This window comes from Theropithecus gelada, chromosome 1 (assembly GCF_003255815.1).
Source record: "Theropithecus gelada isolate Dixy chromosome 1, Tgel_1.0, whole genome shotgun sequence".
Lineage (NCBI taxonomy): Eukaryota > Metazoa > Chordata > Mammalia > Primates > Cercopithecidae > Theropithecus > Theropithecus gelada.
The window spans coordinates 183,542,713-183,559,988 of record NC_037668.1 but is presented as its reverse complement, the minus strand read 5'-3'; the positions used below and the strand labels follow the sequence as shown (position 1 = coordinate 183,559,988).

The 17,276-nt window shown below is 37.6% G+C and overlaps 1 protein-coding gene across 1 annotated transcript in view; it reads left to right on the top strand.

Moving 5' to 3' along the window:
* Window positions 1-17,276, top strand: part of RGSL1 (regulator of G protein signaling like 1) — a 101,210-nt gene that overhangs the window by 10,457 nt on the left and 73,477 nt on the right. The window contains exons 4-6 of the mRNA XM_025353640.1: window positions 1,797-1,926; window positions 11,469-11,630; window positions 12,657-13,624. Of these exons, the coding sequence (XP_025209425.1) occupies window positions 1,797-1,926; window positions 11,469-11,630; window positions 12,657-13,624 (1,260 nt within the window). The remainder of the gene's footprint in view (window positions 1-1,796; window positions 1,927-11,468; window positions 11,631-12,656; window positions 13,625-17,276) is intronic.

Genomic DNA, 17,276 nt, shown 5'->3' with positions numbered 1-17,276 from the left:
GAAGTTCTTTAGTTTAATTAGATCCCATTTGTCAATTTTGGCTTGTGTTGCCATTGCTTCTGGTGTTTTAGACATGAAGTCCTTGCCCATGCCTATGTCCTGAATGGTATTGCCTAGGTTTTCTTCTAGGGTTTTTATGGCTTTAGGTCTAACATTTAAGTCTCTAATCCATCTTGAATTAATTTTTGTATAAGGTGTAAAGAAGAGATCTAGTTTCAGGTTTCTACTTATGGCTAACCAGTTTTGCCAGCACCATTTTTTAAATAGGGAATCCTTTCCCCATTTCCTGTTTCTCTCAGGTTTGTCAAAGATCAGATGGTTGTAGATATGTGGTATTATTTCTGAGGGCTCTGTTCTGTTCCATTGGTCACTATCTCTGTTTTGGTACCAGTACCAGGCTGTTTTGGTTACTGTAGCCTTGTAGTATAGTTTGAAATCAGGTAGTGTGAAGCCTCCAGCTTTGTTCTTTTGGCTTAGGATTGACTTGGCAATGCGGGCTCTTTTTTGGTTCCATATGAACTTTAAAGTAGTTCTTTCCAATTCTGTGAAGAAAGTCATTGGTAGCTTAATGGGGATGGCATTGAGTCTATAAATTACCTTGGACAGTATGGCCATTTTCACGATATTGATTCTTCCTATCCATGAGCATGGAATGTTCTTCCATTTGTTTGTGTCCTCTTTTATTTCATTGAGCAGTGGTTTGTAGTTCTCCTTGAAGAGGTCTTTCACATCCCTTGTAAGTTGGATTCCTAGGTATTTTATTCTCTTTGAAGCAATTGTGAATGGGAGATCATTCATGATTTGGCTCTCTGTTTGTCTGTTATTGGTGTATAATAATGCTTGTGATTTTTGCACATTGATTTTATATCCTGAGACTTTGCTGAAGTTGCTTATCAGCTTAAGGAGATTTTGGACTGAGATGATGGAGTGGTCAATTTTGGAATAAGTGCGATGTGGTGCTGGCTTCTCTGCAATTTCTAATGACTACTCGACTATTCTCCAGAGGCATGTTTTTCTCCCAGTTTTTTTTCTTTATGGCCTTTTTCTTTTTTCTTATTTTTCTCCTTGTCCCCACTCCTGTTTTCCTTTTCCACTATGTAGACCTTAGACTTACCAGTGGCCTCCACATCCCCTACAAGGGGCATATAGGATCAGAAAGACCACTCTAAACCCTGATAACAACAAGGTTTTGCTTTCCATGAGTTCTGGAGAGTTGAGAAGAGACATTCTATGCTGATGCTTACATTTGATTTCCCAAGGATAACCCTGAAAACTGAAAAAAAATTACCTCCTTTCTCTGCGGCTTGATCCCTCAGGAATACATCCTGTGTTCTAAATGATGGTATGTGTGAATCTTTGTTTTTGTACATGTTGTGCAATTGATAGGGGTTATGAGCTTGTTAGAAATTATGAGTGTGTTTACAAAGAAGCAAGCTGAATAAAGTTGTGATCTGACACCACAGACCCAAATCTTTTCTGCTTTTCTTCTGTCAAGCAAGACTTAGATTTTTGCTTTAACAACTTCACTCAGGAATAAGAAATAATTTTTTCATGAAAGATGAAGCTTTTTATTTTCTACCGATCCATTTACTTCTTTGCAAATCTCTGCTTCTCTTTGATATTACTTTTTTTTAAGTCCAGGTTCTAGGTTTATAGAAATTATTTTTAATCAACGCACCTCTCCTTCTGGCCAGACACTGCAAGTGTGAGATGATTAGTTGCCCCTTACTAAGTTGTATTTTTTTTAGCAATTCAGTTTCATTAGCATTTTTGTTTCTATTTTGCTTCGACTCTAGATTGCCAAATACAAAGGGTTATTGACCTGGTTGGAAAAACACCGATTGCCTTTCTTCTGTAAAACAAACTTGTGTTTCCATTACATTCTCTGTCAGGAGCTCATCAGTTTCATCAAGTCCCCAGAAGGAGGTAAGCATTGGTGTGCATGTGTGTGTGTTTGTGTGTGTAGAAATATAGGAAGTCACATTTCATAATGATCTTATGCCTGTCAGTACTATAGTAAGGTATAAATATTGGCTGAATTTATAGATATATGCATAGCTCAGCCCATGTTATGGCAATAGGTAAACTCTTAGCTGGAAATATTGGTATCTAGAGAAATATGCAGTAATCTGATGGACTGGGCTGTTTATCTCACTGTAGTCAGAAATGAGAAAATTAATGGTGGCCACAGAACATAGTAAAATTGCCTAATCTAGAACCAACAGATTTCACCACCTTCATTACTACCATCTGGTTTAAGCCACCAGAATTTCTTACCTAGTTAATGAAATCATCTCTTAATTTGTCTCCTTGCTTTTACTCTTGCTCTCTTGCTCATAGAAGCCATAGTGAGCCTCTTAAAAATTAATTGGTGGTGATGCTGGAGGGACTCCTAGGAAGATGATGAAATAGGAAGCGCTAGGAATCTATTTCCTCATCTAGACAACAATTGCACTGGCAGAATCTATATGATGTCAATATTTTGAAACTCTAGAGTCTATTGAAGCTTGAAACTTTCAGGGGGAAAGTTTAGACAGTAAATTGTAGTTGATCTCATTCAATTTCAGCTCTTTGCACAGTAGTAGCTACTTACGCTCAACCCCAGCCTCATGGCACAGAGTTGTGCACATGTTCCTGGGGCAGCTTACAGGAGCTAGGGTGGGCAAAAAGAACCTTGTCTTCCAAATATTAAGGATCTGTGATTTGATTGCTACTTCTGATCACAGAAGTCCAGGCAAAGATGTTGGCAGTCATTATTGTTGGACTTTCCCATTGTTGTAAGCCCCTCTCCCTCTAGCTGAAATGATTTTTAGGGGATTTACAGAGCTGACATCTTCCCCTTTCTTCATTTTTCTCTTTTTTTTTTCTTTTGGGAGGCAGATCTTAAGGATTAGGGCATTCAAAAACAACTGCATATATGGAGAAAATTAGAAAGTAACTGCCTATGCTTAAAGAAAGTTGCAGGCTCAGAAAAGATATAGGAAGATAAGTTTACACCTCAAGCCAATTCTTGGCACAGAGATAACCTACAATAATAATAAAAAATTAATAAAAATAACAACAACAACAAAACCCCAGCAAACTCTGTGAAAAGGAGGGAATCTGATTTCCAGAGTTAACACATCATTAGGTTCAAATACTGAGTTTTTAACAACAACAACAACAACAACAACGAAAATCAGAAGGCACACAAAGAGGAAAGTATGGCTAATTTAAAGAAAATAAAGATAAACCTAAAGAAGTTGTCCTTAAGAGAGTTCTGATGGTAGATCTACTAGATAAAGACTTTAAAACAACTGCCTTAAATATGGTCAAAGAGAAAGTCGGGAAAGTGATAAATGAACAAAATGGAAATACTAATACAGATAAAAACCTTAAAAAAAAAGTAATTCTGTAGCTGAAAAGCATGACTAAAATGAAAAATCTACTAGAAAGGTTTAAAGGCAGATTAGAGCAGGCAAAAGAAAGAATCAGTAAACCTGAAGATAGGACAGTAGAAACTATTAAATCTGACAAACAGAAAGAAAAAGGTTTAAAGAAAATTGAACAAAGCCCCTTGATGGGACTTGTGGGGCACCAGCAAGCAGGTCAACACTCACACATTATGGAAGTCTAGAAAAAGAGTAGAGAAAGAAAGGTGCAAAGAGAATATTTGAATATATAATGACTAAAAACCTCTCAAACTTGATGGAAGACATGAATATAGACATTAAAGAGCCCAATGAACTCCAAGTAAGATGAAAGCTGAGGGAGATTTCCTGCAAGAAATGCTCAAGAGAGTCCTACAGGGTGAAATAAAAGAACAGTAGACATTAACTTGAAGCCATATGTAGTAAAGATCTCAATAAAAATAAATTTAATACCAACACCATAAAATAATAAAAATAATATTTAAAAGCTATCATCATTATAATATTTATAACTGTACTTTTTTTAAGATTTAAGAGATTAATATATGTTTTAAAAGAATAACTACTAGTCTAAAAGATAGTATTATTGTAACTTTGGTTGGTAACTCCACATTAAATTTTGTTTTCCACATAATTTAGGATGTTAATGCACGTTAATGAATTATTAGTTTATATTTTGGGGAACACAATGTAATTTTGTGACATCGACAACCAAAAGAGGTGGAGATAGAGCTGTCAAAGAAGCAAAGTTTTTTTTTGTGACTGAAATTAAGCTGGTATAAATCAACTTAGAATGTTATAAACTTAAAATGTTAAATGTAATCTTCATGATAACTGCAAGGGAAATAGCTACAGAATTTACACAAAAGGAAATGACAAAGGAATTTAAGTGTTTCACCAAAAAATCAATTAAACACAAAGGAAGACAATAATCCTGGTAATGCAGAACAAAAGAGCTATAAGGTGTATAGAAAGCAAATAGCAGCATGATGTAAGTTTCTTAATAGTAAATTACTTTAACTGTAAATGGATTAAACTCTCCAATAAAAAGACAGAGATTGGCAGAATAAATTTTAAAGCAAGATCCAATTACATATTGTCTGTGTAAGAGACTCACTTTACAGTCAGAGACATAGATTGAAAGTGAATGGACAGAAAAAATATTCCATGTAAATAGTAACCAAAAGAGAGCAGGGGTGCCTATAATGATATCAAACAAAACAGACTTTATTTAATTAATTTATTTTTATCCTTTAAAAAATAGACTCCCCTTCCAAAGTAGACTTTACATTTTTAAAAAAAGTTTACAAGAGACAAAGAAGGATATTACTTGTTAATGCAAGGTTCAACATATCAAGATGTAACAACTATAAACATCTACACACCTAATGACAGACTCTCAAAATATATGAAGCAAAAATGGACAGAACTGAAGAGAAAATAGACAATCCTAAAATAATCATTGGAGACTTCAATACCTCACTCTTAATAATGAATAGAATAGTAAGACAGAAGATAGGTAAGGAAATAGACACTTAAACAATACATTAAACTAGCTAGATCTAAGACATATACAGGACACTCCACTCAACAACAACAGCATACACATTCTTCTCAAGTGCATATGGAACATTTTCCTGGATAGATTATATATTAGGCCAGAAATTCTCAACAGATTTTAAAAGATAGCATACAAAGTATCTTCTCTGACCACAAACGGATGAAATTAGAAATAAATAACAGAAGTTAAAGTAGAAAATTCACAAAATTGTGGAAATTAACACAGTCTTAAACAATGGGTCAAAGAAAAAATTACAAGGGAAATTAGAAAATACTTAGAGATAAATGGAAATGAAAATATAACAAAACTTGTGGGATAAAATAAAAGCAGTACTAATGGGAAATTTTATAGCTATAAATGTTTACATTTTAAAAAGAAAAATCTCAAATAACACAACTTTACAACTTAAGGCTCTAGAAAAAGAATAGCAAATTAAACCCAGAGCTAGCAGAAGAAAAGAAATAAAGATTAGAGCAAATAATGAAATAGAGAAAATCAATGAGATCAAAAATTGGTCCTTTGAAAAAGTCAGCAAAATAAACCTTTAGTTAAGTGGATTAAGAAAAAGAGAAGACTGGCCCAGTGTGGTGGCTCACACCTATAATCCCAGCACTTTGGGAGGCCATGGGGAGACCAGCCTGGCCAACATGGTGAAACCCTGTCTCTACTAAAAATACAAAAATTAGCCAGGCATGATGGTGGGGTCCTTTAATCCCAGCTACTCATGAGGCTGAGGCAGGGGAATCACTTGAACCTGGGAGGCAGAGGTTGCAGTGAGCCGTGGTCATGCCACTGCACTCCAGCCTAGGTGACAGAGCAGGACTCGCTCAGAAGAAGAAGAAGAAAAAAAAAAAAAACTATAAATCACTAAACTCAAAATGAGTCTGGCCATGGTGGTTCATGCCTATGATCCCAGAACTCTACAAAGCCAGGGTGAGAGGATTGCTTGAGGCCACAAGTTCAAGACCAGCTTGGGCAACATAATGAGACCCAGTATCCACAAAAAATGAAAATAAAAAATCCAGACAGGTGTCATGCACCTGTAGTTCTAGCTAATTGGGAAGCTGAGGCAGGAGGATTGCTTGAGCCCAGGAGTTTGAGACTGTAATGAGGAGTTTGATCATGCCACTGGACTCCAGCCTACGTAACAGAGCAAGACCCTATCTTAAAATGAAAATAAAATGAAAGTGGGGACATTACTATCAATTCTACAGAAATAAAAAGGATTATAGAAGAGTACTCTGAACAACTGCACACCAATAAATTTGGTAGCCTAGATGAAATAGAAGGATTCCTAGAAACACAAAATCTACCAATGCTCAATCAAAAGATATAGAAAATCTGAGTAGACCTATAACTAGCAAAGAGATTTAAATGGTAATCTAAAATCTCCTGACAAAGAAAAGTCTTGGACCTGATGGTTTTACTGGTGAGTTTTACCCCAAACACTTAAAGAAGAATTAATGCTAAACTATTCCTAAACTGTTCCAAAAGATTGAAGAGGCAGGACCACTTTCTGACTCATTCTTTGAGGCCAGCATTACTCTGATACTAAAGTCAAACAAGGCATTATAAGAAAAGAAAACTATCGGCCAATATTCCTGATGAACATCAATGCAAAAGTCTGCAATGAAATACTAGCAAATCACATTCAACAGTATATTAAAAGGATTAAACACCATGACCAAAAGGAATTTTTTTTTCCTGGAATGCAAGGACACCTCAATATATGAAAATGAATGAATGTAATATACCACATTAACAGAATGAAAGAAGAAAACTACATAATCATCTCAATAGGTGCAGGAAAAGCATTTGACAAAATCCAACACCTTTTCATTTAAAAAAAATCCAGTAAACTCGGATTAAGAGGAAACTATCTAAACATAATAAAAGCTACATATGAAAAACCCATAGTGAACATCATACTCAATGACAAAAAACTGAAAGCTTTTCCTCTAAGATCAGGAATAGGAAATGCCTGCTTTCACTACTTCTATTTCACACCATACTGGAAACTCTCACCAGAGCAATTTGGCCAAAAGAAGAAGGAAAAATAAGAGACATCGTAATTGGAAAGAAAAAGGTCAAATGATCTTCATTTGCAGATAATTTAGTATTTTATAGAAAAATCCAAAGATCACACACACACACACACACACACACACACACACGCAACTGTTAGAACTAAGAAATGAATCCAGCAAAGTAGCAGGATACAAAGTCGACAAAAAAGAAAAAAAAAAAAAATCAGTTGCACTTCCATACACTTACAATGAACAATCTGAAAGGAAAATTATAGGAACAATTTCATTAACAATAGCATTAAAAAGAATAAAAAAAATACTTAGGAATTCACTTGAGGAGGTGAAAGACTTGCACAATAAAAACTACAAAACATTGCTGAAAGAAATTAAAGAAGACATTTAAAAAATGCCTCCCATGTTTATTTATGGATTGGAAAACTTAATGTTGTTAACATGCCAATACTACCCAAAACAATCTACAGATTCATGCAATCTCTGTCAAAATCCCAATGACATCTTTTGCAGAAATAGAAACGTCAATTCTAAAATTTCCAAGAAACTCCAAACAGCCATAACAGTTTTGAAAAAAAGAACAAAACTGGAGGACTCACCTTCTGATTTCAAAGCTTACTACAAGTTTATAGCAATCAATACAATGTGGTGGCATAAACACAGACATATGAAAAGATGGAATAGAATAAAAAGCCCGGAAATAAACCCTCACATGTATGGTAAAATGATTTTTGACAAGGGTGCCAAGACCATTGCACGGGAAAAGGATCATCTTTTCAACAAATGGTCCTGGGTAAACTGGATGTCCACATGTGAAATAGTGAAATTGGACCCTTACATAACACCATATATGAAAATTTACTCAAAATGGATCAAATACCTAAATTTAAGGCATAAACTGCAAAACTCATGAAAAAACATACGGAGGGCAAAATCTTCACAACATTGGAATTGGCAGTGATGTCTTGGATATGATAGGAAAGGAAGAAGCAACAACAAAGAATTGGGTTTCATAAAAAATTTAAAAAATTGTGCATGAAAAGATACTATCAAAAGTAAAAAGGCAGCCTAAATAATGGAAGAAAATCTTCAAAATCATATATCTGAGAAAGTATTGATATCCAGAATATACGGAGAACACCTAAAACCAACAACAACAAAGAGCAACATGATTCAAAACTAGGGAAAATACTTAATTAAACAACACATTCCTCCAAAGATGATATACAGATAGCCAATAGCACATGAAAAGATGCTCTACAGGACTAATCATTAGGGAAACACAAATCAAAACTATAATGAGATACCATCACACACCCATTGTGTACCAAGAAAAATAAAATAACAAGCATTGGTGAGGATGTAGAGAAATTGGAACTCTTTTGCATTTGTTGGTGGGACTGTAAAATGGTACAAACTGTGGAAAATAGCATGGAGGTTTCTCAAAAATTAAAAATAGAATTACCATATGGTCCAGCAATTTAACTGCTGAGTATATACTCAAAAGAATTGAAAGCAGGGTCTGGAGAGATATTTGTACATTCATGTACATAGGAGCATTATTTGCAATAGTTAAGTGTGGAAACAGTCCAAGTAACCATCAATGGATGAATGGATAAGCAAAATGTGAGAGAGAGAGAGAGATATATATGCAATGGAATATTATTCAGCCATAAAACAGAAATTATGACAGACTATGACATGAATAAAACCTGCAGACATTATGCTTATTGAAGTAAGCCAGTCACAGAAAGACAAATACTGTATGATTTTACTTATATGAGGTACTTAGGATAGTCAAAGTCATAGAAAAAGGAAGTAGAATGGTGATTGTCAGCAGCTGGGAGGAGGGGGGAACAGGGAGTTTAATGAGTAAAGAGTTTCAGTTTTGCAAGATGAAAAGAATTTTGGAGGTGGATGGTCATGATGGTTGTACAAAATTATTAATACACTTAATGCCACTAAACCATGCATTTAAAAATAGTTAAGATGGTAAACTTTATGTTATATGTATTCTCCCACAATAAAAATATTGGAAAAAATGTATTTCAGATCACATTATTTCCTCACTGTCTGCACTGCTTCTCAACACCTCCAATACTACCAATAACTCCTGTGTCAATGAGAAATTCAGCACCCCTACAGTGATCTTCAAGATCCTAGAGAGCTGGCCCTATTTCCTCTCTTACCTCATCTCCTCCTACTTCCCTCCTCTCACTCATTCCATTCCAGTCACATTGGCCTCCTTGCAGTTCCTCAAACATGCTGGACACATTTCCACTTAAAGGCTTTGCACTGGCTTTTCCCCCTACCTGGAATGCTCTTTCTGTAGATACTCACATGGCTCCTTCTCTCACCTCCTCAACTCTTTGTACAAATCTTGTCTCATCATTGAAGCACTACCAATTTCTTTTATCCTGCTCCACCTTTTTTCTATTCTGATTATAACCTTCAACCTCACTAGATAATGTTCTTATTTATTATGCTTATTGTGTGCCTGTCTCCTTCACAAGAATACAGACTCCTTGGAGGCAGGGATTTTTTGTTCTGTTTGCTGATGTATATCAAGCACCTATATTGGTGCCTGATACTTAGTAGGCATTTAATAAACATGTATTGAAAGAATGAATGAATAAAATTTTCACCTAAAGTTGAATTAGTCACTTTTGGCTCACTAGCCAAAGGAAACTGAATATATTTCACCCCAGGCAAATTTAAGATTCAGGAGTATTCACAGAGTAAAATGTTGTAAGAAATCACCTGCTATATTCAACTAACCCTATATATATATATGTAAAGTTGGATTAAAATGCACACTAAGGGCAAAGTCCCTGTCAGGTTGAGACTGTAGAAGGGAAGGGGCTTTGGCTGGAGGGTGTTTATGATCTGTGAATTGTGCACATGCTTGTGCGTCCCTCCCCATGAACCTTAACATGTGTCACCGGATGGTGCCTAGCTTCAAAAGCACCACATAATCTGGACCCTATTCATCTAACTGGTCACAATTTGTCCTCACCACATTAAACAAATGGGGGTCTGGCAGTGTGCAAGGCTGGGAGCGGGGCCAGGGGACGAGTTCATTCTTTCTCTCTTATGGTGGAATTTTCCTGGCAGCCAAGATGATGAGATGGAAAAAGGCAGACCAGTGGCTACTCCAGAAATGCATTGGCGGGGTCAGAGGGATGTGGCGCTTCTATTCCTACCTCACAGGCAGTGCAGGTGGGTTCTTGGGTTGTTCCTGGGGCTTTTGCAAGTTCTTAATGGTTTTCAGGTTGCCCTAAGCCCCAGTTAACAGTTATGTGTGCCTATGGTGAATATAAAAATGTTTAATAATGCAGTTTGGATAATAATCTTTGAAAACTGAGGTCCATAGTGTAGGTTAAGGGAAAAGCAGTCAGAGACCCTTTTACTCTTTTATTCATTCATTCATTTAACAATATCATTGAGCACTGCTATGTGGCAGCCACTGCACTGGTAGCTTGGGTTACAAAGTTGAACAAGAGCCATAAGTCCCTGCTTCACAAAGCTGCTATTTTGGTGGGAAGACAAACAAGGAACAAGTAAACAAATCCCGGTAATGGGAGTGATGGGAACACTGGCTTCTATGCTATTGAGTCCAGTAGTTTCTGAGTTCTGGGAGACTGGTAGCTGGCCCTGGCTGACACTCCAGCTCAACAACATTAAGTTTTATCCAGGCCTTAGCCCTAATTTTGAGGGTGAAATCCTGGATTTCCAGGGAGCAGGTAGGGAAGATCTAGATGGACTACATCTTTCAGTTTGCCACTCAGAGTTCAGGCCTTGCCAAGTTTTAACAAAAGGGGATGTAGTCTTTGACATCTTTTGGCTCCAGTGTCCTTCTGCAGGCCATTCTCAGTCCATGATCTAGGAAATGTGTTTTTTTTTACTCCATCTTCATTTTTTTGGACAAAATTTAATTATTTCATAATCCACCACGAGAGTCTTGCAGTTTTCCCTCCAGTGATGGTTTTTCTTTTTTTTTTTTTTTTTGAGACGGAGTCTCGCTCTGTCGCCCAGGCTGGAGTGCAGTGGCTGGATCTCAGCTCACTGCAAGCTCCGCCTCCTGGGTTCACGCCATTCTCCTGCCTCAGCCTCCCGAGTAGCTGGGACTACAGGCGCCTGCCACCTCGCCCGGCTAATTTTTTGTATTGTTTTAGTAGAGACGGGGTTTCACTGTGTTAGCCAGGATCAGTGATGGCTTTTCTAACACCAGCAACAAAAAGTCAAAGGATTCCCATGCATTAAGCCTCTTCTCCCCATGCCTCCAATTTTCCCCCACAGTAGAACTTTTCTAGAGATGATACCTTGAACCAATCACCAGGAATGATGATTGATGCAGTGGAACAGGCTGGTGGGGGATGTCAGCTGATTCACCCAGATGCAACCACCAAAGGGGCAAAACTAGGGTATAGCTCTGTGCCTCTTTTGTCTCACCTGTAGGTGAAGAATTGGTGGATTTCTGGATCCTTGCTGAGAAGATCCTGAGCATAGATGAGATGGACCTGGAAGTGAGAGACTACTATCTGTCCCTCCTCCTCATGCTGAGGGCCACCCATCTGCAGGAGGGCTCCAGGGTGGTAACCCTCTGCAACATGAACATCAGTAAGAATTATAAAGCATATTTTGGGGGGGATGCAACAAAAAAGTAAATCCAGTGTCTGATAATCCTCAGTCTCCTTCTTTGCAGGAAACCCCACCTTCTTTCCATCTTTGATGTATCAGAGATGCTAGTGGCAACGCCAACCCTTAACCAGGAAAGTGTTGAAAGACACCAGTTGTCTTTAAACTGGCACTTGCCTTTCTGTGAGATATTACCTGCCAATGAAGGCTGATTGGAAGAAAGGAGGAGGAATTGGGGCAGGATACTTGAAAAGCACCTGTAACATTTAAGCCTACATACTTTTGTATTTTATTTTTTTAATTGGGATTCTCTAGAACAAACTGCAACCCACCAGCCAAATGCAGTGTACGTGGCCTGTGAGCTAAGACCATTTTTACATTTTTATAGGGCTTTTAAAAAAAGAAGGAAATTTTATGTGATTTACAGAGCCAAAATATTTACCAGCTGGCCCTTTACATAAAAAGTTTGTCAACTTCTTCTATAGAACATAAGATTTATTTATATTTGTTTGTTCATTGATTAACTGAGGAGGCATTCCGAACTTGAATACAGATATGTTCCAAAAGATGTGCAGTTTGGGATTATTCACACTCCTCTCTACTCACATAGGTAATTGAGAATTGACAACATTAAATCAGGGCTAGTTCTACTTATCCAAACCTCTTCATCAAAAATCCTGTTCAGACATAGATATCTCTTGTTCTTAATCATTTTTCTTGTGCTTTTGCTCTTCTTTGAAGTAACATTTAATAGTCTAAAAAGCAACTAGAAGAATCCCATAACATGGCTTATTTCTATGGAGAATAAGATAAAGGGATCACTGTGTGCCGAGAAAACCATAAAAATGTGTCGACTCTATATTTTAACTCTTCATACTCCAGGATTGTGTGAGGAACTAATAAAATGCTATACAAAGACATGTGAAAAAACTTAAAAACCTCTCCAACATCATCATCACTGCCATCATCACATCATTTTCACCCACCATTTCTCTGTATTATTTCCAGAGTCCCTCCTGAGCATCTCCATCTGGCATCCCAACCAGTCAACCACTAGGAGGGAGATCCTGAGCCACATGCAGAAAGTGGCTCTGTTCAAACTCCAGAGCTACTGGCTTCCCAACTTTTATACCCACACCAAGATGACCATGGCCAAGGAGGAAGCATGCCATGGTCTGATGCAGGAGTACGAGACTCGCTTATACAGCATTTGCTACACCCACGTAGGAGGGCTCCCTCTGAACATGAGCATCCAGAAGTGCCACCACTCTCATAAACAGTACTCAAGCAGGAAAGCCAAGAGGAAGATGTGGCAATTGGTAGATCCTGATTCTTGGTCTCTGGAAATGGACCTCAAGCCAGATACTATTGGTACGCCCCTACAGGAGACATGTCCTCAAGAGAAAGTGGTTATACAAATGCCTTTCCTGAAAATGGCTTCTTCAAAGGAAACAAGAATCAGTTCCCTGGAAAAGGATATGCATTATGCAAAAAAATCCAGCATGAAGAATAAAGCCAAGAGCCACCTCCACATGGAAGGCCTCTTTGAGACAAAGGTCTCTACTCACCTGAGGACCGTCACCCCCATCATCCATCACTCCTCCAAGATGACAATTCAGAAGGCCATCAAGCAAAGCTTCTCTTTAGGATACATCCACTTGGCCTTGTGTGCTGACTCCTATGCAGGGAACCCTTTCCGGGACCACCTGAAGAAGCTGAATTTGAAAGTGGAGATCCAACTTCTTGACCTTTGGCAGGACCTGCACCATTTCCTCAGTGTCCTTGTGAATAACAAGAACAATGGGAATGCAATCTTTCGTCACTTGCTGGGTGACAGAATCTGCGAGCTCTACCTGAATGAGCAGATTGGTCCACGCTTGCCACTCAAATCCCAAACCATTCAGGGCCTGAAGGAACTGTTGCCTTCTGGAGATGTGATCCCCTGGATTCCCAAAGCCCAGAAGGAGATTTGCAAGGTAGGCCATGCCTCACAGAAATGAGTTAGTATCTGGCAAATTAGGACAAAACTGACTAAAAATCCCATCTGGTCACCTATACTGGCTAAGTAACTACATAATTACCCACATAAACCTTCACATATTGAAGAGTTGGTTGTTGTGTTAAGGCAGGGGTCCCTAGACCCTGGGCCACAAATCTGTATCAGTCCATGGCCTGTTAGGAACTGGGCCGCACAGCAGAAGGTGAGCAGCAGGTAAGCAAGCATTACTGCCTGAGCTCCATCTTCTGTCAGATCAGTGGCAGCATTAGAGTGCAAACAGTATTGTGAACTGTGCATATGAGGGATCCGGGTTGCATGCTTCTTGTGAGAATCTAATGCCTGATTATCTGAGGTGGAACAGTTTCATTCTGAAATCATCCCCCCAGCCCCCAGTTCACGGAAAAAACTGTCTTCCACAAAACTAGTCCATGTGTCAAAAAGGTTGGGGACCACTGTCTTAAGGCACACATTTTGCAACTTTCCCCAAATCGGCCAAAAACTCTAAAGTACAGTGGAGGTAGGGAGTGGTTGATGTCCATTCCTTCTTCACTTTCTTGTTATATGAAGCCTCCCCAAACCATGAACCTCAGAGTATTCTATGAGGAAAGTTTTAAATTTCTGTTATAAACATTATGTATTGAAAACAAGGTCTCCTTTTACTAGACTAGCCATCAAGGAAAAGTCCAATTAGGATGAGTTTATTCTCCACAATAGATCATGTGCTAAGTCACAAAAAGGTCTTAACAAATTTAAGATTAAAAATATTCCATAGCCAAATGTGGTGGCACATCTTTGTAGTCTTAACTGCTTAGGAGGCTGAGGTGGGAGGATCACTTAAGCCCAGGAGTTCAAGGTTACATCTATGATCACACCACTTCACTCCAGCCTGGGTGAAAGAATGAAACCCTGTCTCTAAAATAATAAAATGAAATAACATTACAAGTTTTTTTTTTTTTTTTTGAGACAAAGTCGCGCTCTGTCACCCAGGCTGGAGTGCAGTGGCGCAATCTTGGCTCACTGCCACCTCCCTCTCCTGGGTTCAAGCAATTCTCCTACCTCAGCCTCCCGAGTAGCTGGAATTACAGGTGCCCACCACCATGCCCACCTAATTTTTGCATTTTTCTTAGAGACGGGGTTTCACCACATTGGCCAGGCTGGTCTCAAACTCCTGACCTCAGGCAATCCACCCCCATCAGCCTCCCAAAGTGCTGAAATTACAGGTGTGAGCCACCACACTTGGCCACAAGTATTTTTTTTTTTTTTTATCATCAAGTGCAATGGAGTGAAACTAGAAATCAAGAACAGAAAATGGAAAAATAGAAAATTTGTAAATACACAGAATTAAACAAAACACTTTTAAACAACTAGTAGCTCAAAAAAAAAAAATCAAAAAGGGCATTTGAAAATACTTGAGACTAATGAAAATAAAAACAACATACCAAAACTTATGGGATGTAGCAAAAGCAGTACTAAGATGGATGTTTATGGCAATAAATGCCTACATTAAAAAAGAAAAATCTCAAATAAACCACCTAACTTTACACCTCACAGAACCAGAAAAAGAAGAACTAAACCTAAACTTATCAGAAGGAAGAAGAGGATAAAGATTAGAGAAGAAATAAATGAAATGGAGACTAGAAACTCAATTTTTAAAAACATAAAACTAAGTTTGTTTTCTTAAGCAATAAATGAAATCAACAAATCCTTAGCTAGGCTTAAAAAAGAGAAGATTAAATAAAATTGTAAATGAAAGAAGAGACGTTACAATTTATTCCCACAGAAATAAAAAGGATAATAAAAGACTATTATTAATAATTATACACCAACAAATTGGACAACCCACAAGAAATAAATTTCTAGAAACATACCACTTACCATGACTAAGTCGAGAAGAAATTGAAAGCCTGAACAGACCAGTAACAGTTAAAGAGACTGAAAAAGTAATAACAAACTTCCCAAAAAAGAAAAACCAGGGACAAGATGGCGTCACTGGTGAATTCTATCAAATATTTTAATAATTAATACTAATCCTTCTTAAACTTTTCCCAAAAATATAAGAATAGAGAACATTTTCAAAGTAATTTTATGAGGCTAGAGCTACCCTGACACCAAAGTCAGACAAAGACACAAGAAGAAAAGTAAACCACAGGTCAATATCCCTGAGGAAAACAGATGCAAATATTCACAAGAAAATACTAGCATGGCCGGGTGCAGTGGTTCATGCCTGTAACCCCAGTCCTTTGGGAAGCAGAGCTGGGAGGACTGCTTGAGCCCAGGAGTTCGAGATCAGCCTGGGCAACATGACAAAACCCTGTCTTTATAAAAAATAAAAATATTATCTGGGCATGGTGGTGTGTGCCTGTGGTCCCAGCTACTTGGGATGCTGAGAAGGGAGGATTTCTGGAAGAATTTGAGGCTGCAGTGAGCCATGTTCATGACACTGCATGTCAGCCTGGTGACAGGCAAGATGCTGTCTTTAAAAAGAAAAGCAAAAAATACTAGCAAACCAAATACAACAGCATATTAAAAGAATTATACACAATTACCAGGTAGGATTTATCCCTGGGTTATAAGGATGGTTTGACCTATGCAAATCAATCACTGTGATGCAACACATTAACAGAATTAAAGATAAAAATCACATCATCAACTCAACAGACACCAAAAAATTACTTGACAAATTTCAAAATATTTTTCTCTCAAAAATTACATATATAAGGAAGGTACTGCCACATAATAAAGGCCATTTATGAAAAGCTTGCTGCAACATCATACTCAATGGTGAAAAGCTGAAATCATTTCCTCTAACATCCAGAACAAGCTAAGGATCCTCATTCTTGCCCCTCCTGGTCAACAGAATACTGGGAGTCCTAGCCAGAGCAAGTAGACAAGAAAAATAAAAAATAAAAGGCATCCAAATATAAAAGGAAGAAGTGAAACTATATAGAAAAAGTAAAACTATCATGCCTCTGTTTGCAGATGACATGATCTTATATGTAGATAACCCTAAAATTACCAAAAAAAACCTGTTAAAACTAATAAGCAAATTCAGTAAAGTTGCAGGATAAAATCAATATTCAAAAACAGTTGTGATTCTATACACTGACACTAAACCTGCATACTATTTTTCACGCTGGATGCCCAAATTTACATTCGTTTGTGGGAGTGTAAATTGGTATGACCAGTATGGAAAACAGTATGCAGGTTTCTCAAAAAATGAAAAGTAGAATCACCTTTTGATCCAGCAATCCCACTTCGGGGGATATATCCAAAGGAATTAAAATCTGGATCTTGAAGAGATATCTGCACAATCATGTTCATTGCAGAATTATTCACAATAGCCAAGATATGAAAACAACTGAAATGTGCATCAAAAGATGAATGGATAAAGAAAATGTGGTGTATATGATGCAGTACTATTCAGTCTTTAAAAAGAAGGAAGTCCTGCCATTTGCAACAACACAGATGAGACCTGGAGGACATCATGCTAATTAAAATAAATGGACACAGAAAGACAAATACTGCATAATCTCACTTATGTGCTGAATCTAAATCAGATAAATTCACAGAAGCAGAAAAAAGAATGACAGTTGCCAGCGGCTTCAGGGAGGTGTTGATTAAACTGTACC